Source organism: Solea solea, chromosome 13 (genome assembly GCF_958295425.1).
Source record: "Solea solea chromosome 13, fSolSol10.1, whole genome shotgun sequence".
Classification (NCBI taxonomy): domain Eukaryota; kingdom Metazoa; phylum Chordata; class Actinopteri; order Pleuronectiformes; family Soleidae; genus Solea; species Solea solea.
This window is the reverse complement of record NC_081146.1, coordinates 12,189,529-12,217,382: the sequence shown is the minus strand read 5'-3', so window position 1 is coordinate 12,217,382 and position 27,854 is coordinate 12,189,529. Positions and strand designations below refer to the sequence as shown.

Genomic DNA, 27,854 nt, shown 5'->3' with positions numbered 1-27,854 from the left:
GGATTGTTTGTCCTATTTTGAGATTTATATTTGATACATTTATCAGTTAGGTATTTGGTATTTTTTATCCATGAGCGTTGCTTTCATATATATATATATATATACATGAGTGATTTTTAAAGGTGGCGTCTGTTAAAACACTGATTGTCGATAGAGCTGTGTACAATGCCAGCGCTACATAAGAACACATTTACAGGAATCATGCATTTCACTGCTTAGAACACACACAGTGACATACTGAGTGAGGACATTTGTATGTAATAAACTGTTTGTAAACACATCCTAAATAAAAGTCCACCTACTCTACACTTGTGTTTAATTTCTTGTGTAATAAATGTCACTGCAGGAAAAACGTTGCATAAATCCAGTGAGCACAGTCGAGCTGTTCACTAATAAACAGTAAACAAAGACAGATACTGTCAAGCACAATGATCTCACTTATTCATGATATATATCTTTTTTAAACAATATGTTATTGTTGTGCTTGTCAGTGTGTACACAAACATTATGGCACACTAATGTAATAGTACACGTGTGATGTTTTCAGGAGGCTACTGATGTACCACTTATATTTAAAGGTAGAGATAGATTCACTTAACATCTCACAGTACACACTCTATGTTCTTTCAATTATTACAAACAGAAGAATACAAAGTAGAAATGTTTTTTTCTTTTACATGGAGTTGTATTTAGCCAATCGGAACAAACACAACATTTCAACAGAATGATCTGATCTGTGGAAACTGACGCTTTATTCCGTCATATTTTGCTTGGAAATGTGTGATTGATACACGTTAACCATTACAACACAAAGATGTTCACATTAATACTGACAGTTTCAGTTTCCTAAACGCCGACCTCATCAAATTAAAACACAACATTCACGTTAATCTCAGCGATCGTGATTATTACAGGTATGATTATCTAACACACTGTCTCACAAAAACAGGATTTGTGGGCAAAGATTATTATTTCTTCTTATTTTCAGATTAAGGAGGTCAGATTGTATATTCATAGGCACATATACAAGTTCAAATTCTAAAACTTATTCCAAAATGGAAAGCTTCTGTCGCCTAAGTGCTTTTGTCAATCAAGTGCATAAATATTCATTAGGGGTGAAACAATTCTCCAAATATGTGGTTTGGAAAAAGTCTTCACTTTTTGTTTTCTTGTTTTTGGTTCTGCTTTGTTTGTTTGTTTCTTCGGGATTGGTAATCTTAAATTATCGTCCATTTTGTGCTAATTACACTCTTAACTCTATCTTAACTTTTCCTGCAGATTGGACCAAAAACAGTCAGGTCTCCTATAAAATAGAATAAGAGGTGTAAAATAAACACTCTGTCTTCATTTTAATTAGTTAAATAAACGTAATAAATGTGTTATAGTTTTAATTTTGTTCCCTGTCACAAGACTATGGACAGATGTGTCATGGTTTTGGTTTCAATCTCCGGATTGTTGCACTCTTAAACACGTCCGGCACATACAGTATTCATCATGACATTAAAGAACATGTTCTATCAAGATAAAATATCTGCAATCAAAGAAACAGGTCCATAAAATCAATTTTAAGTGTTCTTAATCTTAATTTCAACTGCAGTCCAAAATAAGTGACACATACAGTTGGAAGCTAACACTTTTTTTTTACATAATATACAGTTTTAACTCGAATAATAATTTGTTAACATGGTTGTTGTCTTAATTTCAAAATTAAAATTTTGGATGATTGTATCATGGTTTTGGACACTTCCAACAAATATTCATCAAACATCAAAGAACATGCACTGTGGAGGTACAATATTAGTATTAAAAATGTCAATAGAATCTATTGTTTGCGTCTACTTCACAAACAAAGCTGGTTGGCAAAACGTGTTGATGACTTATTTGCCATTTTCAATGGTGTGAAAGATAAGTGGTGTTTTTATTTTGTCACTCCTTAGTCAACAAAGGCAACTCTTTGAAAAAAGGTAGTATTTTACAGCAGTTATCTCAACAATACAGCACACAATATTAGCTCTGCTCTTCTCTCACAAGTGTAAAATCTGCACATCAGGCATCGTCTGCAAAATATGGCGACCACTAAAAACACAGCGATCAAGTGAAAATTCCTTTAAAAGCCATTCATCTCAAGACGTTATCTCAGTGCTGTGGCACACGCTGTAGTTTCATCCATTTATTTATTTATTTGTTTTTTAGAAAAGAGGGTTCTCTTCCGCTCTCAGTTTGTGCGTTTGTACATTGTACCTGGAAATGTTATTACTGCATTTCTATTTTGTACTAGCAGCTAATCATAAACCCATGAGTTTATGATTATCTGTATGTAGTTAAAATGTGTGCGTGTGTCTTTTTATTATCTCACATGGTTCCACTGACAAAACACCAGAAACAACAGAACATCCTGAAACTCATGAGGACCAAAAAACCTAGAAACCACAGGGAGGGAGTAGGACATTTTGGCTGGTCTTCATGTTCTGTCACTTTTTGAGTGTTAAGACTTAGTTTTAGGGTTAGAGTTAGAAGTGTCCTCACTACGAATGTTGTGCGTGTGTGTGTCTTCCCCAGCAGAGGGCAGTGTTGAGCCATGAGGAAATTGAATCCATGGTTGGAAACTGGGGTAGAGGTAACTGTATTGTGTTGACATGGAATATCTTCCTCAATGTTTCAGTTTCAGGTTCTGGTTTTAAAAAAAAAAAAACAGACAAAAAACTGTCTCATGTCATTTGACATGTTTAGCTAAAGTTGAGTCGGAGTTGAGATCCTGAACAAAAACAGGGAATTCAGTTTTCCCTACCGCACATGAAAACTCTCAGACCTCTTCATTAGAACTGGAAGTAACAATGAAGCTGCTGGAAGTTGTGGTTCTTGTATTCTGTCGTGCGTGTGCTTCTAACAAAGTGGACCGACCTTTATGATTTACCAACTGGTGGAATCATTGACTTGACATGGATACCCACATACGGGACCCTCCACCTTGTCCAAACAGAGAGAGAGTGAGTCTACAGTTCTCCGTCTGTGTGGTGCTGACGTCAATCAGTGAACCCTGCAGTGACCACATCGTTATAAAAACACAGCTCCTCTTATACCTCCTCCATCACTTCCATGACGATTGTTCTGGGTCCAGTGAGGATCAGGTTGCTGACGGTCCGGTAGTCGTGAGAGAGGACGCTCAGTCCGTTCACCGACACCACAAACTGACACACCTGGAGAAAGACGGACAGAGACTCAGTCACAGCAGTTAAACACTTAAACACAAGAGAGCAGGATAATGTTTAGATGTTTTTCTGGCCTCAAAATTAAGTCAGAAAGGTAATATTTTATCCGAAATGGTTCAAATATCTACTGGTGCATGGATTTAAACAATCATTGACTTGTTTCTCACGCCTGTACTTAGACATGTTGCACTGTCACTGTGTCCCATTATCACTTCTGTCTGAGAGTGAGTTTGTTCATTAATGCGTGATGACAGTAATGCAGATTGTTGGTTTTTAACTGGTCAGTGAGGCCACACGATAACATCTAGTCTCTAAATCTAGAGCATTCTTAAAAAACGTAAATCTGGAAATAATGAGAGAGTGTGGCGGTGAACCGAGAGGGAAACTGCAACACAGTCGACAGCAAACACGGGTAATAATAATAGTAATAATAATAATAGTGTTAACTGACAGAACATGATGGCCACGCTCCTGTCACGCCTTCCTTATCACCATTTAACCACTGCTCCAACTTGGCAGCTCTGATAAAAATAAGGCTTATTGTCAGCTCCACCTTTGAGCTGATGTTCTTGCAACATGACACTGACACAGTTCTTAAAGCTGCTGCTGCTGCTGCTGCTGCTGCTGCGGTTTGCATTTTGTTTTGGAACACACTTGTAGTTCACAGGCTTCAGTATCATGCATGCCAGAGACAACATGATTCTTCTATTTCCTTATAAATTTGTAAAAATCCAACTGCTGAGTCGCCTCTGGCAAACAGAGAATAGTAAATACAGATGAAGGTCACTATTTTAACTTAAGTTACTGCTCAATGTTTTTTTTCTGGCGCTCTTAAACGTTCCAGCAAAGGAGCGATTCAAAAAAATAGGCAGAAGCAATAAGTGGAAAGATTAAGAGAGAGAGAGAGATAAAGGGAAGAGTGAAAGAGCCCAGACTGTTAATCCTGTACTGCAGAGGAATTTCAGACTCTCACTGTAATCACACCTAACCTCTGCTTATACATCTCAGTACATCAAAGCGACGTCCTTTCTGGACACACGCTCCTATTCTCTACATCTATTCATCTCTCATTCGGTTCTATCCTTTCAGGCTGTGGGGGTTGTTAGTGTTGGCTGAGGTCCTCGCACTCAGAGGGTTAAACTTGCTCACACAGGAGAAAAAGGGAAAGAAACCAGCACAAAGAAAACATCATGAGAAAAAAAAAAATATACACCTGTGTGGAGGCCAAGTGACATAAGTATAAACTGCCTATCATCTCTACTATAAGGGCTTTGTTTAAATTCCGGTCATTGGAGGATTCATACATTAAAAATAGAACCAATGGTTAATAGTTTGACATTTTATTTGTTTTGTTGCTGAGAAGTAAATAAGAATTTGAGCCAGCATGACTTTGCTTATTTGGCATAAACAAGTCAGGAGAATCAGGAGAAACTCACTTCCCTGCTTCTGTCCAGAGGTAAGACAAAAGCGTGCCAGGCTGCCAGGCTCAGTGAGGCATTAGAGTGAAGGCATGAATGTTTGCTGTATTTTTCACTTTTGATACTTGAGCAAAGCACAGAGGTAAACACTTATAGTCCATGAATTCATGCACTGTATCTATTCTTGATACACATGCACAGAAATGTAAACAGAGACAAGTTATACATTTCCTAAGCGGGAAGAGAATTTCTTGGCCAATTGCAATGACTCTCCGGAGTCTGCCGGTTGCCTGGCAACCTCTTTGAGAGGACAAGACTCCAGGAGCATCTCAACAAGAAAGCAAACAAGTGCATATGAATACTTCCCAACATGTGATACTGTTTCTTTCATTTTAATCAGTAATCAGAAGTTTTTAACTCAAGTGTCCATACACTCAAAGACAGGATTAAATGTCCTGTATATAAATAATCCCAAAAAAAATCTTGCTCATAATCCTTTAAATGGAAATTAAAATACTATGTGGGCCCAAAATATTCTAACAGAACATATTCGGTTGAGATACATCGTAGTGTGCAAACATGTAGCACTCTGCTCTACCTGCTACACGCATCCTTATACAAGTGCATTAGAAGTGGCTCTAAGAGTGATGTATGAGACGGTTGCATAAGTGCTTGAACCCATTATGGTCAGACAATGCTGATGTGTGTGTCTGTGTGTGGTTGAGGAAAAAGAGAGCGACACACACACACACACACAGACGGCACAGCGCGAGCGGCAGCGTGTTTGAAGGGAGACGTCCGAGCTCTCTGGGTTCAGAGGGTGTAAAAGTTCTTCTTTGGTGTCAGCACTTTACAACACAGCGTTCCCTGTACTGGATTGTGTTTCCACTCAACAACACACATAACTACAACTCCTCAGGTGAGGTGGAACGAGTCAAACGGTCTAGGAACTGCAGGGGGGGCAACAAGTGATACTATCTCACACAGTGGTGCACAGTAATACATCTGTAACAATGATGGGGTGATGATCTGATCTCTTTGACCCCTAATTTCCCTCCCGCTGCTTCTTTCATTCAGTCCTTCCTCTCTCCTCACTCTCTCTGTTGTGGTTAAAGTTGCAATGCTCTGCATTCCCAGGATTCCTTGCTTCAACTCACTCTCCTCATATACCTTCATGCCAGCTGTGGCAGCAAAACTACCATTTCCCTGTTTTCCTCCTTCCCTTTTCTCTCAGCTCCTGTCCAACCACCGTCCTCATGCCGGCTTCTCATTATATTTTGTCTTTAGAGACATATGGATAGGTATAACACGCAAAATATTACTAGCGTAAGAGAAGAAAACAAGTTAAAAGGGACATGCAAGTACCAGAGAGGTTAATTAAGTAATAAAAAATTTATTTTATATCTGAAAATTCAGAATACATACCTTCATACCAGCAGCAGCTGCAGGTCCACCAGGATCCACGGCCTGGATATGACAAGGTTTGCTGCCTCGCACCACAAAACCCCAGCCGACAGCATCACCTACAATCTAAACGACAGTTCAGAAAATGCGAACCAAGAAGTGTGAGAGTGTGTGTGTGCGTGTGTGTGCGTGTGCGGCCCATACTGTGAATGTCTTCTTCATAAAAGGTCCCCCCGGTGTCTGCAGCTCCTCTGGACTCACTTGTCTCTTCAGAACTGTTGGGGGAAAACATTTTTTTTTGCAAACTTCAAATGCAAAATTAAACCAAATAACTAAAGACAAATCACTATTTATAGACATCTAGTGTTCTTCTATATGTTAAAATTGTTCTCTTTTTTTCTTCACACACTATCGGGGGCCACTTGGTTCGCTTACGCCTTGAAGGCAGAGGGTGAACATGTTAAAATAGAGCGTGGAGGTTTTGCTGCTTCCTGAAACAGTATGACTTCCCTCGCCCTCCTCCAACTTCCCCACAACATTACTCACTTCAAAAGGAGCCAACACAGGATTTCACTGGACGTCTGTGTCTTCATCTTTGAACTGTCCACATTCATACGCAATTATTAAGTGTTTTATTTTAAGTGTTAAAATTTGCGGACTTAAATGTTTTTAGCCACATTTATTGTCCAATACTGGAGGACAATATAAATAATACAAATGACTAATCCAGTATGAGCCAAAGTGTAAATATGACGCACAACTGAGTCAAGCTGTGAGGTGAGAAGAATATTTGTCACATAGTTGGAGCATTATGTTTTTGAAACACAAACAACCGTGTGTATACTCTGGTTATCAGACATGAAAAAGTGGTATCAAGCAGTTCCTATTATTATTGTTATTATTATTATCATTATTATTATTATCATCATTATTATTATTATTATTATTATTACCACATTCTGTATCTCACATGAGACAATAAAAACATTCTCATGGCAGCCATAATTTATTCTGGGACAAGGAAAACAACCTAAACTGTGGACTTGATTGTCCTTAAAGGAAATTCCCTTTGGCTGTGTGTCATGGTCATTGTGAACAACACACACACACACGCACGCGCACACATACATACAAACACACACGCGGCTGTTTCATGTCATCCCGTTTCGAGCGTCACGGCTACTGTCGAGAAAAGTAGATGCTTTCCCAGAAAAAAACTGGCAAACAATTCATAAGCAGAAGGAGAATATCTGAACCAAATTGCCTTGAATTGAAATATATTGCAATGATTTAAAATTAATTTACGAGGAGGCCTATAAAGGCTGTGGTTGATTAATCACTTATGGTTTGTGTTTAACTTAATTCTAATCTAATAAGAAGGAGAAAGAAATCCTTTCAGGATCACCCTACCAAAAGCCTCACATGCAAATTCTTTCAAAACTTAAAGGTCACTTTGACCACATATAAAAGGCCAAAAAATACAGATATACTATATTTTTTTTAATCTAGTCAGACCAAAAGCTCACACGTGACACAGAGTTCCTCATTCACCAAACGATTGGAGCTTGGATTGTAAACATTTTCTGTTGTTGGACTCGTGATGTTCCATGTGAGGCACAAGGGAAGTGTTTGTGTGCATGTGTGCACACATGTGAGTGTGCACATGTGTGTGCATGCCTTCCGTTTCCTGTTCATTGTGTATGGACTGGAGTGTAAGTGCCCGTTGTTGGGGGGGGGGGTGTTTGCGCTGGTACAAAAGTCAGTACAAAATAGTCTGAGCTGCATCCTCCAAGTGTGCATTCATCATCTGGATGTTGTCAAAAATGCATCACATCGGCCGCCCCCAGACTGTCACAGCAGTCATCAAACGTTTGCCCCAATTCTGCCAAATGTGAACTTTGTGACGTTGACTTTTGACCACCAAATTCTTCTCAGCTTATCCCAGTGAATGTCTAAAGAACCACATTTGAAAGGACTCCCTGGAGGTGTTCGTGACAAACTGTGGTTACAGCACAAAATATGAGGTCCCAGAAATCATAATGATTAGCTATTAAAACTTTACTGTGGACTACTATCGAGTCCACAGTAAAATGTTTACCAAATCTGAGGAAATTTCCTCATGGGATTCTTGAGCGTAACCACGCAGATGCATACGAAATAAAATAAAACAGCGGCTGGAGCTGATCTGTGTGAATTTAGTAAAAAGGCAGGAAGGCAACATGGAAAAGGTGCGATTTAGGACGATGATATGAATAATACAGAAATGACTGAAAACCACAGGTTTGCGTGCACGTCGGCACATAAACTAAGGGTCAGAGTGCCTCTTGAAAACTTTCAAAACTAGACTCTATGCAAGTTTGCATCATCATACCGGATTTGGGGTTGCAGAGGAAAGGTGGGCTGCTGCTGAGTGTAGGACTGCTGCTGTAATAGCCGCTGCTGCCACAACTGCTGCTCATGCTGCTGCGACGAACTCCGACCACCACCCTGATCTCTTTAGTGGGACTGACTGGGACAGAGACAGAGACGGAGATGTTGGAGTAAAACATGAAGACCAAAACTAGAGGAGGAAAATGGTATATAGGCTAGAATCAGTGTAACAGTTTATATTTCCTGCAGGTGAATGTACAGAATATCAGAACTTGTTATGATAAAAACTAAGGAGTTTGTAATTTTGTAATAAAATGTGTGAAAAGGTTTTCTCTCCAGTTGTTTGGTATGTTCTGACACTGTATTCCACTTACGTGAGTCATTCCTAATGGAACCACTTTCAAATATGTGACATTTTATGGTTTTATGGAAGAAGAGCTGCTTCATTGTTAAGCTCTAATCCAAGTCTAGTACAAAGTGTTCTAAAGGTGGACACCTGGATTCTGCACTGTGTACTTTTCTTTTTAGAGCTAATTATAATAACAGCATCTGTGCACCTCGTATAAGCACATTTGGAGCGGCAGTTATTATGTTTACAGAGAAACAAACGCATTATATCATCTTAGCTGAATAAAACAAAATAGAATGCCAAGATGAGACAAAAGTTGCAAAACTCCTCAACATGTCAAGTCACAACAAGTCAAGTCTTGATCTTCCATCACCGTGACAGAAATACCACCACGCAGAAAAGATAAGGAGAGTGTGCATCTGTGTCCATGGATAAGGATAAGTGAAGTATTTAAAGGCGCTTGTTGTAGTCATTTAGTTAAATGTGATAGTGAATTAAATAATGATTGCATGGAATCAACAAAGAATTATATGAGACATTCTTTCTAAACATTTAAACCAACAGAAATCTTAGGCATCACTTCAAATTTAAGTCAACAACTGTATTTCTAGTATGTAATACAGATCCTAAACAGATATAATACAGAAATCTTTTTTTGGGGGGTTGATATTAACTTATATTTTACATTTTGCTACAGTGTGTACAATGTATTATCATACCTATTATAGCTTGAAAACAGAATCATTTCATTGACAAACTTGATGAACCTAAAGCTTTTTTCCTTTCATTCATGATGTGTATGTGGTTCAGTGAGCGTTTACCTGAGAGGAAGCTGGTGTTGCCTCCATCTGAGTTCTGCTTGCGGAGACAGAAGGGGCTGTCGTGGTTCTCGGGGATGCAGCGGCCGCGCTCGTAAATAAGCTCGATGAGTCGCCGTCGTCTCCGAAAGTTCATTCTGAACTGGAAGAGGAGGGACCCGTCGACAAAGTGATGCTTGTTGGTGACTAGCGACAAAGACAGAGAACGTGGAAAGACTAAATACACTGTATGGACAAAAGCATTCGGATGCCATTCTGACCATTACACCAACAGGGACTGTATTTAAATACATATACAGGACTTAAATATGGATTTGGTTCCCCTTTTGCAGCGATAACAGCACTTCTTGGAAGACTTTCCTCAAGATTTTGAAGTGTTTCTATGGGAATTAGTGCCCATTCCTTCAGTAGATCATTTATGACACTGTCACACACTGATGTTGGACGAGAAGGTCTGGCTCACAATCTCTGTTCCACGTCATCCCATAAGTGCTCGATGGGGCTGAGGTCAGGTCAGCCGAGTTCTTCCACACCAAACTCGTCAAACCATGTCTTTATAGTCCTTGCTTTGTGCACTCAGGGCATAGTCATGTTGGAATAGAAAAGGACCTTCCTCAAACTGTTGCCACAAAGTTGGAAGCATAGTATTGTCCAAAAAGTCTTGGTGTGCTGAAGTGTTAAGTTTGTCCTTCACTGGAGATAAGACGGAGCCTGGAGCCCAAAGCCTGACTGAAACACTTGAATTCAACACTGAACAGGTGTGGCCAAATACTGTGTGTGTGTGTGTGTGTGTGTGTGTTGGAGATAAGAAAGGGTTCAGAGATAAGAATGACATTGTCATGACAGTTTTACACGGGTTGTATTTCTAGGTGAATTTTTCCAGTCGAGCTGAACTCTTACATAGCTATAAAAAAAAAAAGGTTGATGGGTTAGGGTTACTGTTAGGGCTGTTCTTGCTTTTTTAGTCTCATAGTTATGGATGAAAGGTGAGAGACGAAGATTCACTTCTCTTTAAAACTGTTTTTTCCTCATTTAAACTCAGTAAATTGCAGATGTGCTCTGGTCCTTCAGGTGTGAGTAGATATACTGTAAATACGACAATGCTTTTCTGGGTAGTGTGGCCTTTTGGATATAAAAGGTTTGTTCTGTCTTTGTGTGTTGCTCAGAGATACTCCACACAAGTATGCTCCTTGATCACACCCCCTACAGCTTTAGCCTGGAGCTTGTTACTCTTTTTTTTTTTTTTATTAGGCACATTATAGAAAAAGGGGGGCAGAAGCCAAACCTCCTGGGCCTTTTACAACTCATGAATTTCCATTTGTAAGGGGGACATTTGTGGGGGGTGGAGTGGCTCAGTGGTTAACACCGGAAGTGTGTTAACCACTAAACATCGCAAGTTCGACTCCACCCCTGGCTGATTGTACTCAATTCCATTGTAAGTCGCTTTGGATAAAAGCGTCTGCTAAATGACATGTAATGTAATGTAATGGACAATGTCATCACATGATCATATAGATTTAGTACAGTACATTGTGAACATTTATTCTCTAGATATCCACATGAAAGAGTACCACACCTCTAATTGACACAAAAAAAATTCAAAAGCATATAACACCACTAACAATTGTTAGTCGCTGTGTTCTTCATCTGAGGTTTGGTTAAGCTATACTATCAGACGTGACTAAGGGAGTGTTTGTATGTATACAGCAGCAGTGCAAAGGCGGGTGGAGACAAGAAACATTTATCCTGTCAAATGTTAAATGTATTTTTGAAATTCACTTCCGTGGGTGCTTCTTAATTGATTAATTTAATGAATCGTCAAATATTTTCTTTGCTCCATGTAACAACAAAGAAATCATTTTGGTTTGTGGAAAAAACAAGGCGTTTGAGAACATCATCATTTCCCGGTGTCATTTCGACCTTTTTTTTTTTAATGTTCTGACATTTTCTGCACCATTGGATTACTTGATTAATCCTGAAAATAATGAACAGACTAATTGATTATAAAAACTGTTTCAGTGATCCAAAAATAAATAAATGAAAATTAACCTGACGACTCATGTGATTCATATTCTTAATGTGCTCATAGACATGATCTGAAATGTACACACAGCTTTAAAGCTGCGTCTTTGTGTGACACTCGGATACAAACAACAACCGCGCTGTCCCACCAGTAAACACACTAGCCTAACACAATGTGGATCCATCCAGACCTGCAGCTCTATACATTACTTGTGTGTAACCACAGCCCACAACAGCAGCAGCAGCAGCAGCAGCACAAAGCAGGAATAGAGAGCAGCTCTTCCTCTCATTCTCAGGTCTCTTTCCAGCTGAGGGCTTAGAAACACATTACCTATCAAACTAAATTATTAATCATTATCCGCTCAACTGTAGCACGAGGATGGGTGGAAAAGCGTATCGTGAATCCACATATCACGCACTGAGCACTGGTGCAGTTTTTTCAATGGGGAGGGAGAGGGGGAGAGGGAGCCTCTGTGAGGCCAACAGGAAGCAGAACACGCTCTGTATTACATTAACTAGGTGAAGTGACAACACAGCTCTGTAATGGTGTGTGTGTGTGTGTGTGTGTGTGTGTGAACCGCATTCCTACTGCCCCGGAGATGAGGAGGAAGTGAGAGGGAGCAGATGGACCTACTATGTGATGAGGGAGTGATGAGTCTGAGTAAGAGAAGCACGAGAGCGAAAACGGAAGAGAGAATTGTTTTCATTCTTCTACTGAACATGTGACAAAAAATTGCATCTATATTTTACCTAGATATGTTTTTTTTAGAGCTGTCCAAAGACAAAAATGAATCTCAAATTTTGAAATTCGTTAATCTAGAGGAATCGCAATTAAAAGTTTGCTTTTCTTCTGCAGTGTGAATTTCAGACACCATTGTTTAATTGGACGTTTCTTTTTAAACACAGAACTACACAGAGAACTGTGTGGTTTCAGAGAGACTCAGGCCTATAAGTTCACTTCTTTAAAGAGAAACCTTCCGCCCAACCATCCCTCACCTCTCTCTCCATCTTCAGCTACCATCTCTCAGTCTCTTTTATCTGACTGACTGCAGGCAAGTGACTGCTTCGCGTGGATAATTCCTGCCTTTCATGTCAGAGGTCAGCGCACACCAGATGTAAACAAACTTGTGTTAACTGATTTTATCGTGTTCATCTCCGGCCGGTATTAATCGCAACATTTAACACGTTAACTTTTTTATTTTATGTTGTTGATATTATTCTGCCTCTGTTTGGTCAAAATGATGCACTTCATCTAAAAACAGGGATAGTGAGAGAGTTTGTGTGTATACACAAGCATTTTTCACATGAAACACTGGAATCCGCCGTCTTGTTTCACTTGATCGCTCTTGACATGAAACAAATCACTTCCTTTGTGCAGCATGGGAAAGTTTACTGAGAAATACACAGAGATAGAGAGTCACTGATAGGGGTAATAAACCCATTTGTCAGTGGTTTGTATGTTAAGGGCATTTGTTTATACGTTATGCAGTACAGTGCTAAATTAGAATGACAGAGATTGTGTCCTGCAATCATATTTTTATCATTTCTAATTACTTTACAGCCATTTTATGGTCTGTAATCCTCACCGGCATGATTAAGCTGTGTTGAAGGTTCATGTTGAACATACTTTAATTTAATAAATGCAGCCATGTGAGTGTGTATCTCTGATGACATGGATCGAACACTCTTTATAAATATCTGTATAACACGTGACTGAGACCATGTGACTCAAATTATAAATAATAACCGATCTAATTTAATCACACGTGGGTGTGAACCACAGACACCAACATCAAATCAAGATCCAGGCTAATTGTTAGCCTGTCGAGAACACAGTACACTGCCATCACAGGAGTTTAGAAAGAATTGAATCTAAAGCACCTGTTTTTAAAGCCACATCACTCCTCTCACAGTCAGAGATAACATAACGTGATAGCATGGTTCTCAGTCCTGTAGGGAAAGGGAACTGGTTGACCTCTTCCTCATGTTTATTACTCAGTGACATTCTGCAACTCAACTTAACTCTTGAACGTAGCTCTGAGCCACTTCATGTCAGGGGAAGAGGAGACAACATGTTAGAAAATGAGATATAATGAGATTTATGAGTGGACAGAAAAGAGTGCTGCACACTTACACAGTTTCCGTAAATAAAGTTTACAGTTATCCTAGATGTTAACCTATTTTTGTTATTAGATGTGAGGGCTGTAACTTGAATTCAGTTAGATAAACACAGTAATGATTGTGTTCCCTCTAAAGTTAATGAGGGGGGCCCTGCTGCAAGCTGACTTGTGACGTTTTTAAACCAGTCCAATGTGTCTGTGTGCACATGGGACTGTTATCATATTATAAGTCAACCACAGTTATCATGCATGACCAATAAGAGTAAACCACAGGCAACACAGGGTTATAAAAAAGCAAACTCCCACAAATCAAAGAGGAGATGTGTCTTGTAGGTCACTCACAGACCGTCAAGTCCCGTCTTTCTCACCATGCTGAATGATGCCGTGTTCGAGAAGCCTTCGTCCGAGCTGCTCTGCCTCCTCCCTGGTCGCCATCTCCCCCTCCTGCAGCAACCAGTCGATGAACTCCGAGGCCACCAGCGTGCGCTCAAAGGTCCCGCCCTCCTCCTCCCTGCTCTGCACGAGGTTACTCTCTGTGTTCATCAGCCTGAGGAGAGAAAAACACAAACATTTGTTACTTGGATTGAACACAACTTTACAACTTTGCATTAAAACGCAATCTAATTGCATTAAATAAACTCTATATTGTTTTTTTTAAAAACTCTTATTTTTTTTCCCCCGTATTTTGTAATAATGTGTTTTTCCCACTTTCCTCCGTGGGAATGTTCAAAGGTGGAAATCTTCCAAACCAGCAGCTCGGCCCATTTTCTCCACTCTGTAATCTACAGAAGTGAAAATGCACAAATACTGCACTGCACAGTCTGGATTAGTACTCGAGGCTCATACTACTCCTAGAATGTACTTGCACCAAAGTTACAGATTTCAGACTTGCATGATGATATGGTAATTAAACCTGGAGACATTTTCCAGATCTGCTTCACTGACAGTCAACATAGTTTCAAGTAACAGTCTGCTGGAGTAAAGACAAGCTCACATGGCCTCTGGTAAACTGCCAACGGAAAAACATCAAGCAAGCTTGTGCTTCATTAGTGTATATTGTTGTGTATAATTATGAATATCTAATACATATATAAATATATGTATAAATACATGTATATATATATATATATATATATATATATATATATATATATATATATATATATATATATATATATACACATATATATGTAACAACCACCGACCTCATCAGTCCAAACTAGACTGAAGAAGTATCGCAGGGCAGCTCGTCTTTAAGGCCTTATTCATTTGAACGTTTCAACAAGAAATAAATGTGATTCTCTGGTGAAAAGATTGACAGCTGATTAAATAATAGTGAGAGACAACAAATAAGATTCAACGAGTTAGTTTGTGATCTTTGCAAACAGGCAGATTTGGTTTCTTTGGACAAAAATTCTTGCTACAACCTCCTCCTGTACAATTAGTTTATTATAATGCAGCAGAGTAACATTTTATCATTTTATCATTAGGCCAAACTAGTTATGACAGAGCTAAATAATAAAGTCAAGTAATGTGAAAGGCAGCAACTTATAAACACAAGACACAAGAAGCGCCACTTTGTTTTCAGTGTGTTACATAACCACAATGTATAGTATAGTATAGTAAAGCTTATTAGCAATTATTATCTTATTGGCAATAAGTAAAGTGTTTATTACCATGTATGGAGCAGATGAGGTTTTGTTATGGAAAAGCCCAGAGTTATTTTTTTTTAATTATACAGCAGGCTGAAGGAAAAAACATTTCATATCTTATGGAATAATTGCAAAACCATTAGTGACCCTGAAGAACAGCTTCCACTTTGATTAAGCTAAAATGGGGAAATCAAACTTGATGAAACATAATTCAGGTGCCGCCTGTAAAAAGCCTTTCACTCAGTGTGGACAATTTAACTGTGGCTAATATTCCAGAGAAAGCTGCGGAGCAGCACATCAACAGAGGAAGTCAACTTTGACACTGTGTTTTTAGAAGAAATATACATGAACTAAGAGATTAAACATATGCTGTGTTTAAAGGTGGTGGCTGACACGCAGGCTCGATGAAGTTCTTGCAGAAAAGTCTTGTTTAAATGTCAAATTATGATTAATCAGAGAGTTTAATAGGTTAACTGTAATGGCAAACACTGGCAGTCAACATCTTAACACAAACGTTGAAAGAACTGGATTAATGTTTCACAAGGCCTGGCCTCATACATAATTCCATTTAATCCAACATAAATCAACAGATTATGTGTTATGTGTTGTTACCTGAAAGAAACTGACTGCACTGTACTCAAAATGAATGTATGACATAAGAAATACTGTGGATTGTACACGCCATAAGATTCTATATACAGTATGTAGATGGTTCATTATGAATTTAAGTGGAATGAGGCTGCAATGACCTGGATTTAGTGGAGATGGTCAGTCAGCGTACCTAACTCATCCTGCGTAATGTCCACAAACAGATAACCAGGCCTTTTCCTCTAGTTTCACGCACAAACTTATAGATAACAAGACAAAACTGACTAGAAACTTTGTTTTGCAACCTGGAAATCCACAAGTCTTTGGATGATACCAGCCATCAATCCACTCATCTATTTGCCTCTAAATGATAAAATAACTTAGAAAATCATGTCAAATAAATAAAATATGTTTAACTTTTCACATGTCAGAATCATCTGTAATATTATACTGTGGCAGAGTGTAGGAATTATTATAGAGCCTTTGTATGGTATTTGTGGGTGTGGCCTCAGAAGTGTTTGAAGTCTCTAGAGGACGGTTTTAAAAATGTATGACAAAAAAAATGAAAGAAACTGCACTTAATGTTAACAAATTTGCACTGGTACACTTAAAGTGAATCATATCCAGTAGAATAAATGTTTGAATGTCTTTATTCAAAACCTTCCTTTGTTAATTACTCCATATGCTGTACACCACGCTGTAAGACACTCATCAGTTACTCATGCGGAAATGTAAGGAACATTTTACTCTGAACAGCTGCTGTAATTTACCCGACATTAGAAGTGTGTCTAAACGTGCGGTGACACAAACACAGGCATCCTTCTTTAGTTTATATGAAGTGCTATTTAGATGTGAATATTTGCCTTATTCCCTCTGGGTTTAGCACCATTTATGATAATCGGTCAGAAAACAAAATGTAATGGATTGGAAAGAAGAAACATGGTCCCCAGACATTTGGAGTACATTTGGCATGTGGGTTGAAACAAATAAAACTGCCAGTCGTGTGGTGAGAGGCGGATTCTTTGTTACAGAATCCATACTGTCCCTCTATAACCTTTACTGAAGCAGCACAACAGCTTCACGACAGAAAAGATGTTTGTAAAAATGACAGGGAAGATGTAAAAAGCATGTGCTTGAACCTGTGAAGCCGTTAATGAGCAAAGAAGATCCTCTTTGTGCCTGAAGGAATTCAAAGTGCAATAAGAGTGCTTAACACTAAGTAACTCTTCCAATCTGTGCAATATTCTTACACTTCGTACCCGTGCAATATACACACCCCACATACATCCACTCTGCTGTACAATGTACAATGTACTGTATCATATACTGCATATTTCCCTTACTGGCTCCCACTGTAAATACTTGAATACTTTTTTCTTTCTTCTTCTTCTACTCTTATCTTTTCACTTGCACTACTAGAACTGTCCTTTAATCTCGTTGTACACTGTATAATGACAATAAAGGTGATTCTGATTCTGATTCGGATTCTGAAAGCTGCTGTCAGGGAAATCCTTCAGTTAAAGATATAGTATGCAACATTTCTGCAGCGAAATATAAAATATAACAAGACATGTCATATCGTACATGTAAGTACATGTAAGTAGTGTACTTACATGTACTTAGATGAAATCAGTATTTATATTGTGGATGTGCTGCTATGTTTGACGTAGGGTTTTTCCTTTTTATTCGACTGGTTCTGCAAATATTTCAAAATAAAAAAAGTTCATGGAAACAGGAAAGAGGAAATGCTTTTACTTTGAGGACGTCTTGTGTTTGTGACTCATGAGACAGACACTGAGCTGCTGGCCAGCGCAGCTGAGATTCACCAGCTGTTGTGAGATATGTAATCATGCTCTTAAGTAGGGAGCCGAGGGAGGGAGGACGAGTCCATTGGTTGTTGTTAAACGTTTTTAAAAAGCTGATGGAATATAAACTTCAGGAAAATGACGAAGAGGATCAGTCACCTAAACAGGGAGTGAAGTGTAATGAATGATGCCACGCTGCTCCTTCATCAAACTGGGTCTTTTGTTATTACTTTACTATCACATTACTAAATGTTTCAAACCGGTTCATAATTTCTGTTTGTCGCGCATGTTGATTGGACAATCCGTTTTGAAATCAGCTGGGTGAGGCTGTTTATCTTTCCAGTGGAAAAACAACCACCCATCATCCAAGCAACCACACTGTGACCACACCGTCACACCACACCAGGTAATTAAGAGTGTGTCTGTGTTACAAGCAAAAACACCTTTCAGCTACTTCTGCTAATAAAAAAAAAAAAGCACGAGATCCTGTACATTAAAAAAGTATTCAACACAAAATTCAACCAGAATACATTTGTAAAAAGAGCAAGATTAGACATTGGTGTTACAGTTTATCGATCCTTTTGACTAAATATCCTATTTTAAACAAGGTTGAAAGACTACGACCACACTGTGCGCTGGTTTAGGGCAGTTTTAGTAATGTTGTAATGTTTTTACAGCAAATCTGCTATGAACACTTGCTGTGGATTTTTTCTATGATTTTATTTATTTTAGAAGATCTGAAATTTAGCTGAATTTACGCAAACCATAAATTGATAAACTTATGAAAATATGAAATCATGTAATAATCCTATTCCAATGGGGTAAGGAAATTTGCACTAAGGTTCAATGTATCCATAAGGCAACGCTAGTTAACAAGCAAGTGTGTGTGTGTGTGTGTGTGTGTGTGTGTGTGCATCCAGGGCTGCACCATGGAGATTAACTAAACAAATAGCTTTGAAATGAGATGACAGATGTCTCTCCTTGGATGATTTCTTCCTCTTATGCAACTGCTCTGTAAGTATATGTATGTGTGTGTGTGTGTGTGTGTCACCATGTATAGTGGGATGAAAAGGTCTGTTAGTCTCAGATGTTTGGACCATTGTATGTATTAGGAGACGCACAGAAATGGTTTGTTTGCTCTCGTATAACAAAGAGGTGAGAGGGTGTGTGAATGAGAGGTTGAGTGAAGTTGTTTGTGTTTTGTGTGCGTGAGTTTGTGTGCGTGTGTGTGTGTAGATGCCACTAATATACCACCAGGAGAGACACACTTCAGAAGACTATGCTGTTTCTATAGAAACAATTAGTCTCATCGCTCTTAGAAAAACCCAGTCATTGGTACAAGGCTGATGACAAACAAAAACATTCTCATTAGTTGTGTCCTGTGCTCTCGTCTAAATCCAGCATGTTTTTGTACAAATGGTATGAGTCACTTCTAGTCAAAATGCTCCCAATGCACTTCACTCAGGCTTTTATCAAACTGGCTGAGTGTGAGGCACTCCAACATAAATGAACACATTTTCAAAATAACGTTTGACGGTGGCTTCACAGATACTCTCCATAAAGCAAAGTGAGACAGCGGGCAGGAAGCACACACACGTGCTGCACACCTGAGGCTCGCCAATTAGCCATGAAGAGGAAGCATGAAGAACAGCATCAGAAAAAGTGACCGTTTTACAGATCTTTGTATTGACCGTGAAATTAACCGGGAATTAACCCTTTAACACTGAAACAAAATGTCTGTCTGTGCTTTGCCCATTTTTCCATAATGAATTGAAGTGCAACTTCTCAGCTTTCAGAAACCATTGCCAATGCAAAGTGCGCTTGAGCAAATGTGACACCTGCGATACGCTTGGTGTTAAAGGGTTAAGACACATTGGCACTGTATTTTTCACAACTGAAAAGTGAGCTTTCAATCAGCTATGAAAACCCTTTGTGTTGATCAGTTAGTTAATATGATGCATTATTATAATCATAATTCAGGCACAAAAGCTATGAAATAACACCTACTATTGGTGTCATCACTTCAGAGAAGGTTAAGCATTATTTTTTTAGTCTTAATGCGAAAAAAACCCACAAAAAACAGACAAAAAACCCTCTATTCAGTAATAAAGTGAAAGAAAAAAATATCTATTAAAAACTAGCTTCAACCTTTCTAACAGTTACACTATAAGGAACAGGAAGTGGTGTGTGTCTGTGTGTGTACGTACTTCTCATATATCCTCTGGCCCCTCATGAAGACCTTGGCTTCACAGTCCAGCGGGAAAGTGCCATCGTCCTTGCGGAAGCGGTAAAACAGCTTCATGTCTTTGAACTCCCGGTGCTCGTCACACACTTAAAATAAGACACAGACACACACAGAACAAAAAACAAAGAGACTTTGAGCTGTTTCGATTTGAAAGATAGCATCACATGTAGGAGTTAGAGGCTCCCGTAGAGAGAAACAAAGATTATCAAGTGTGTTAGTGAGTGTCTGGGAAACTCCTGAAACTCCGAGGCAGAGAAATATGTAAACAAGGACAAATAAAGAAGACGAAACACAGGTGGACACAGGCAGACTTCCCTCGTCACTATCATAACCAGCAGGCAGACAATGACTCCCGAGTGTCCATTTACTTTAATGTTAAATCCATTTGCGTTATTTTTTTACCCCACTGTCATTTATGGTCATGACCAGTGAGTGCTTTGGTTCATTTGTGACGGTAGAGAAATGAACTGAGAAAGCAGCAGCCACAGTCTGGGCAAATGTGAAGCAGCTATAGGAGAGTTATTCCTCATTCAAGAGGCTCTGCTAGCGAAATATGAGGAAGACAACGAAGTAAATAGAAGATAAAACTAACACAGTGTAGTCTTACCATGGTGAATGATGCTCTGGTCTAAAAGCTTCTGCATCATCCTGATCGCTGTGTCTCGATCTGACGCCTCCTTATGTTCAATCAACCAGTCAATCAGCTCCTTGGCCACAAAGCAGTTTGGGTAAGTTCGCAGGTGGTGGCGCCGATCCTTGATCACCTTTCCCTCATGGAGTCGCAGCCTGGTGAGACACAGAGGACAGTTTTTATTGAGCGTTGTTCGACCTGATTCCTTGGGGGGGGGGGGGCTGGCGCGGCAGAACAGTGGTTAGCACTGTTGCCTCACAGCAAGAGGGTGCTCGGTTAGAATAGACACATTCGGTCAGGTTGGTCCCTTGTGGCGGCCTCGAAATTTCGTTTGTATAATGTCAATAAACATGATTTCCTTTCCTTCCTTAGAACTTCTGATGTGATTAGTTTGACACTTATGAGGCAGGTGTTACTAATGTCATTCAGCTAGTCATTCAAAAAGCATGGTATTAATCAAACTGATGAATGAATGAATGATTTACCAAATTTGAGTGTTGGTGTTTTTTATAAATAAAACAAGCTCTCCGATTTTACGGCTGCTTAAATGAGAATATTTTTTAGGTTTCTTCGATCCATGTAATGAAGAAACCATTACAATCGATTACATTTCAAGATCATTATTTAGAAGGTTGGAAAGCACCGACCAACATTTTTCAACATTGTCTGACATTTGATGAGCCAAACTACTTTATTCATTGAGAAAATAATTGACATATTAATCCACGATGAAAATAATCCCTAATTAACACACTGTCTAGGGGGTATTTATTAACGTGACTATATTAGAGGATGACATGACAAACCACTCATCCTTGTGTGACGTCCTACAGTATCTCCTCATCGAGGTGACCTCCTCCTGAACCTGACCACTGTGTAACAGCTCACCACGGGCTAGTCTCATGCCACGCTGGGCCCGTGTGCAGCTGGCAAAAATCACTTGGATCACATTGGATTAGCAATGACAGGCCTGCCCAATTAGACCTGCACAACTGTTCTGCCAAGACTCGCGATGAGCAAACAACCTGAGCAAGTTAGAGACTTAAAATCCACTCAGGTCTAGCATCATCCTCTCTGTGTGGGTGCAGATTCAGATTATTTAAATCTAATCTCAATCTCTAATCAAACAACTGTCAAAGGGGTTAAAGCGATGCTGATTCTGTGTTTCTCAGTACAGCAGTGTTAAGGTCTCGTTTTGCCTGGTGACATTCCCGCACTGCAAACAGGAAGTGACTTGCAATAATAAAGAAAGACTAAAAACACAAAGAAGCGACAATGAAAAATTGCAGAAGTGAAATCTATAGCTCAAAAAACCTGGTTGTTCAGCAGTTTGATGTATTTATCGCTTCTTGATCCACCCGGGCCTGCACTGCCTGTGTGTTCACACAAATGCTCCCTCGGTCAGGGCTGATAGTTTTGCGTGATAGAGTCCATTTTTATAGACATAATAATAGATAATATTGTTTCTGTTTACAAAGACCAAACAGAGGCAGAATAACAACATCAAGGAGAAAAATAGTGCAGCTTTTCACCTTATGAGGAACTTAGTTGTCAGATTTATGGTAAATCACACATCGAGCAAGATTTACTCTATGTGTTAGCGTTTCTTTAACTTGTGTTGGCTCCAACAACGGCAGATGGAAGCATTAAGAGAAACCAAGTCTCCTGCCCCCGAGTCCCTGGCCTGAATCCTGGCCTGGAAACATGCATGAAGAATCACTCTCTATTACATTATGCAACAAACTGTCTATTCACAACTACAAACTGGTCACAAGACTGGCTTCAGCAGCTGCATGTGCCTGTGTATCATTACAGCAGCCTTTCTCTGTTTCCAGCCATCTATTCGAAGATATGAGCAGTCAACCTGACAAATGTGTGATAAGAATTATTTTTGTTTTATTATTATTTAAGGCCAGTGTTATCAGTACCAGGAATTGTGTCATGTAACATAAGCTGGACTCGTGATAAAACAATCAAACAAAGGTGTGGATTAGGTACACTCCTTACTTTTACACTGGCTGCTGCTTCTTCATGACCGTTCAAGGAGTCCAAGTGGCTGTGAATGTCTCACTCCCTGGTGTATTTATTTTACTGTGCCATGAATTCAGGCCAAAGTCAAAGGACAAAGCTAAATCGGGCAGTCTAGGTAAAACCCTGGAAACACATCAATCATTAAACTATCTAGTCTGTTTGTGTGTGTGTGTGTGTGTGTGTGTGTGTGTGTGTGTGTGTGCAATGTCACAAGAGTAAGACTTTGTCCACATGCAATCTGCTTTATAGGTCACTGAAAAATGGAAGTGTACCAAAAGCTTCCATGGTGAAGACATTTAATAGTGACAATTATACAATTTTAATGTGTTTTGAGTTCAATGCTAACATGCTAATATTTACCATGTGCACTTAATTGTAGGGATGGGACAATTACCACTTTTTTGTGTCCAATACCGATATTAGTCGGATATAGTCATTTTAGATAATTTATGAGTTATTTCAAAGACATAATTCAAATATTCAAATATTGTTCTCCCAAAAAGGAGAAATAAACAGCACAAACGTGACTCACCTAAAATGCTTTTGCTGATCTTTGGATTTTAACGGATTTTACATTTTTATCTGTCCGATATCCGATCCAGTAATTCTGACCATTATTGGACCGATAAAATCGGACCAATACTGACCGATACCGACTCCCATCCCTTAATAACTGTGTCTCTCATGCCAACGTTTGACAATTGGAGTGAACACAGAGAAGAGCTAAGGCTAATTGCTATCATTAAATTTGTGGTAAAGCAAAGTTTTGGACAAATTTAAGTTTTGACCTTGAAGGGTCCAGTATTGACTCTCGCTATCCAAGGTACATAACCTACAATGTAGGCCTCGTTTGTGCCCTGCTCTGATCCTCCAGCTCCCTGATATGTTTCTCAGCATTGGTGACTCTGGCACAGGTGACTTTTTTTCAAGAGTTGTTCAAATAATCAAACTTTTCTTGAAGTTTCTGACTTGAGCCATAAAGTCCTGAGCCCAAGTTGGCAATCATGTGTCATACTCTGTTTGATTGTAGCACGCTAAATACCTTTTTTACCCTTTTGAATTCGGGGCAGCATATTTGTTTTTGACTGTAACCAAGAATTCAGAAACTCTAATTTCTTTAAAAGTATGATAGAAGAATTCCACGTAATAGGCAGTCTGTGGAATGTCAAGCAGCCAAATATGCCATTCCTTCTTGTCATATGACTTCCCTCAAAATATTGCTATGTGTGCTATGTTTTATAACAATCATTGTTGACCTATTTCAGTCAGGACAAGTTGGTGAATGGACTGAAACAACAGCCAGCTGCTCAGGTGAGAGACAAAGCTCTCAGGCAGACTGCAGGGTCTGTACATGAAGCATTCAGTCAGAGAGCAAGTCTCGTACTCTATGTCACAACCTCAAGTCCCTTCACCCAGAACAGCAGCTTCTCAGAAGACTCTGGGACAGCAGCTCTGACCAACCCTTCGTCCACTGACACCAGCCACGCTGCCAGCTGGCAGCCGCCACATACAGCTGTGCCAGACACACACACACAAACACACTCACACAGCATAAACAGAGCTAAGTGAGAGAACCTTATGATGGGTAATCTCTCAACCTTTCATTGGTTCTTCTTAGCAGACCAGTGTTACAGAATGGACCTCAAAACACAACTTTCATGCAGCTGGAAAAAGCAATATAGTGTTTTCCTCATAGTTCAGTGGGGGGGCTGAAATTCCATGCATTGGTGCCATGCTTTACCTACTGAGGACTCTATTCATCGCTGCTGTGAGCACGGGTCAGAGAGCACCTCTATGGTTATGGGGCTTTTCTACAGCATGTCAAAAACATTCATAATGACAGCGTTAGGAGGTTCATCATTCCTTCATCATGCAGCTCTGAAGGCATTGGACTGGAGCAACAAACATAAAGCATGTGCTCCGTCCTAGAAACAGCAAAGCAAAAGAGGATCCTGCAGAATCTGCTCTGCCTTTGGCCTATGCTGTGTTTCCATCATGGTGCTGTTTTAATTTGGAATAAAAGTCCTGTGTCTGACTTGCATTTCGACTAACTTTACTGAGTATGCGGGGTGTGTGGGCTGTGCCCGATGGCCATGTCAGCGAGATACGTAGCATACCGGTGTGACGACAACGAACGGCGACACAAAGGACAACAATGCAGGACATCCAGCAGCTCTTTTTTTCCCCTGCTCAGTTTGTGGCTGTTTGTCACAACAATACATCAAGCTTTGTATGAAAATACACTGTGGGTGTGACCTCAATGGGATCTCAAGGGAATGAATCTTTACTCTGGTACCCCAAGGGAAGAGTTGGGGCTGGTTATTTTGGTATTATTCCTAATGGAAACACAAAAACATATGTACCGATCCAATCTTTTCCACTCGATAGAAACATGGTCTTTAAATGTGTATGTACAGTATGTGTGTGGGTGACTTTTTTTTTTGCCTGTGTATGCTGCAGTGGGGTTGATATTATCCATCTGTATTTTTGTTTTATAGTGAAAGAGAGCGACGTGTTGTATATGACCTGCTGCAAACAACATCCACTTTTATTTCTACTTTAAAATCATAGGAGTCATGTATAATTTAAAATATTAAATGCACACTCTGGCTGTTTGTCTGTTCAGGTTGCTGTAGAAACATGGTGGTGCAAGACACCGCCCTCCAAAGACCATATGAAAGGCTTATTGTAACACAACAAAACCAAGTGGATTTGTATCTGTAAGTTAATTATAAAAGATTTCAGCTTCTCCCTCTCTGATCCGTATATTTGATATGACAAAGATGTTTTTTCTTCCGGGCTGGGGACCAGCACTAGACGCACAAGCTGCTGGATGTCCTAATTTGTTGTCTGTTGTGTCACGTTCAATGTCTTATCTCGCTGACATGGCCTTCGGGCACAGTGCACACCCCGCCTATTAAGTAAAGGTACTGTTCTTAGTTGAAATGCGAGCCTGAATGAGGGCTTTAGCATTCCAAACCGTACCGTACTGTACTGTACCAAACTAAACTGTACCGTGATGGAAAACGCGCCATAGGAGTACACAGGATTTGACCCCCATGGCTGGGGTCAATTTTAAGTGTTCAATTGGAGATTGTGTACCTTGCGCTTGACCTGGTGGAGATTTGTACCGGCAACCTTCATATAACAACTGCAAATCAACTTCCCAAATGTTAAACACAGGCCATTTAAGCTTGAAAACATAATAGGGTATTACGGCTCAATTAGTTCACACTTTATTTTTGGAGCGTTCTGTATTTTTGTCTTTGATGCAGCAAAAGTTTTTAATATTATTTCTGTCCTTTATTTTTTTTTGTCTTTTATTTATATTTGTCAGGGTTTTACTAACTGTCAGGTGTACACATGAACACAGCAGCTTCCCTCAAACAGCTACAGTGACGTGCAGCTCACCCAAGGTCAGCGGGAAGCCGCGGGAGGACCAAGCCGACCTACCTGAGCTGTTCTCCGGTGATGAGCACCTCAGCCAGCCGCTCCAGCTCTGCAGCCTTTTTCTGCATAGTGTTCCCGATCCCGTCCATCGCTCTGCTGATGCAAGACACACACAGAGCTGATGTGTTTCCCCCACACAAAGACATCATTCAATACTGTTGCATTTTATTTTGTAACAGGGCAAATTAGCTATTCAACAAGAAGGTGTTTGTACTGTAGCTAACACAACCACACACACACACACAGAGCAGGAGTGGGTTGATAAACAAAGGCAAACAGGATGAGGATTTATTTTTTTACAGAATCACCAAAGCACAGACAGTCAAGTCCATCCCTGCTTACCTTTCATGCACCATGGAGAACGATGATGGTGTGAGTTTCTCAGTGAATCCTTAGATGAAAATCCACAATTATTCCACCTGAGCAAACATGTGCAACAATGACAGCAGTCTCAGTGTCCTCCAGCAGCAGCTCTTCACTGTTCAAATATCTTTACACACACTCACACACTCACTCACACACACAAACAGAGCCGTGCATGCTCGCAATGGCCCTTGATGGATTCCTTTTATGATTTCTGCTGCTCTTTGAATGCAGCGTCTGTGTAAACACGCGTCGCCTCACGCTTTCATCGCGTCGCCGTTCGGTTCGTGTGTCACTGACACAACACTCACGGGACACAGAGGCACGTTTCAGTCCACAGCACACCAGCCAGTGCCCGTCCATCCACAAAGCCCCCGCATTGGGAGGACTCAGGTGACGTCACCATGGGCGTTGACCTCAAAGGGGCGGGGTTACAGAGCCACGCGGGTGTGTTTAATTTCCACACCGCCGGAAGCAGGAGAGGACTGCCGCGATGAGGTGGGTGGGACATTTAATAATACACATTATAATTGAATTATTAAATATACAACACAAACATTATTATTATTATTAGTAGTAGTAGTAGTAGTAGTAGTAGTTGTAGTATATCACTGTTGTTGTTTAAGACAGGCAGCAACAACAAATTACAGTCCATGTTTACGATGTATAAAAAAAGAAAGTTTTCATTAAAAAACATTTATCAGAGAAGAATAAAATGCAAAATCACGAAATATCAAGACTTTTAAAGTCGCACTCATTGTTGTATATTTTGCTTAAAATGTAAAAATATTTTTGCCTATTTCTTACTTTTTATTACATACTATTATATTTTTGTTCACCAGAGAGACAAACAAAGAATTCCTTGTGTGTGCGTCTACGTACTTGGCGAATAAAGCTGATTCTTACAGCAACATATTCAGCATTCAGCAAATAAAGAGAGCATATTAAATGAGTTAAAACATCTTAAAACATAAGACAACAACTGCTGGAACCAAATTCCTCGTATGTCTATTCATACTTGGCCAATAAAGCTGATCCTGATTCTGATGTGCAGCCAGATTTGTGTGATTATTCAGAGTTCCAGAGAGGCCAGCTGCTTTGAAAGATGTGCAAAGGTCTTAAAGTAGCTGAAAAATAAGTAAAGACTGCAGCCCAATTTATGATAACAAAGGTCCCTTTCTCACTCTGCTTTAAATGAGACCAGTCTGCTACTACTTTCTTTTTCCAAACTGTTGAAACAAAACAACATTATTTATTTTGATATTTTCCCGATAGACGATAAATATTCAACATTTAATCACTGATTCCCAGAGAGTCAGGACTTGTGTGATTGTCTTTCCTCCCTGTGGCGTCAGTGACAGTTCACCTGTGTAAATGTC

General features: G+C 39.7%; 1 protein-coding gene across 2 annotated transcripts; it reads right to left on the bottom strand.

Moving 5' to 3' along the window:
- Window positions 1-730: 730 nt before the first annotated feature.
- deptor (DEP domain containing MTOR-interacting protein) lies at window positions 731-26,845 on the bottom strand. Of its 2 annotated transcripts, none has more exons than XM_058648135.1 (10): window positions 26,455-26,845; window positions 26,116-26,208; window positions 20,608-20,786; window positions 19,963-20,086; window positions 14,079-14,257; window positions 9,572-9,754; window positions 8,403-8,540; window positions 6,236-6,306; window positions 6,053-6,157; window positions 731-3,197 (listed from the first exon to the last, which is right to left on the bottom strand). In XM_058648135.1, exons 1-10 carry the CDS (start codon window positions 26,466-26,468, stop codon window positions 3,075-3,077), a joined length of 1,209 nt encoding a protein of 402 aa, XP_058504118.1. In that variant the 5' UTR covers window positions 26,469-26,845; the 3' UTR covers window positions 731-3,074. The 2 variants fall into 2 exon arrangements, with proteins under 2 accessions (XP_058504118.1, XP_058504119.1); XM_058648136.1 differs by having other exon boundaries at window positions 26,116-26,205.
- Between the last annotated feature and the right edge of the window lie 1,009 nt (window positions 26,846-27,854).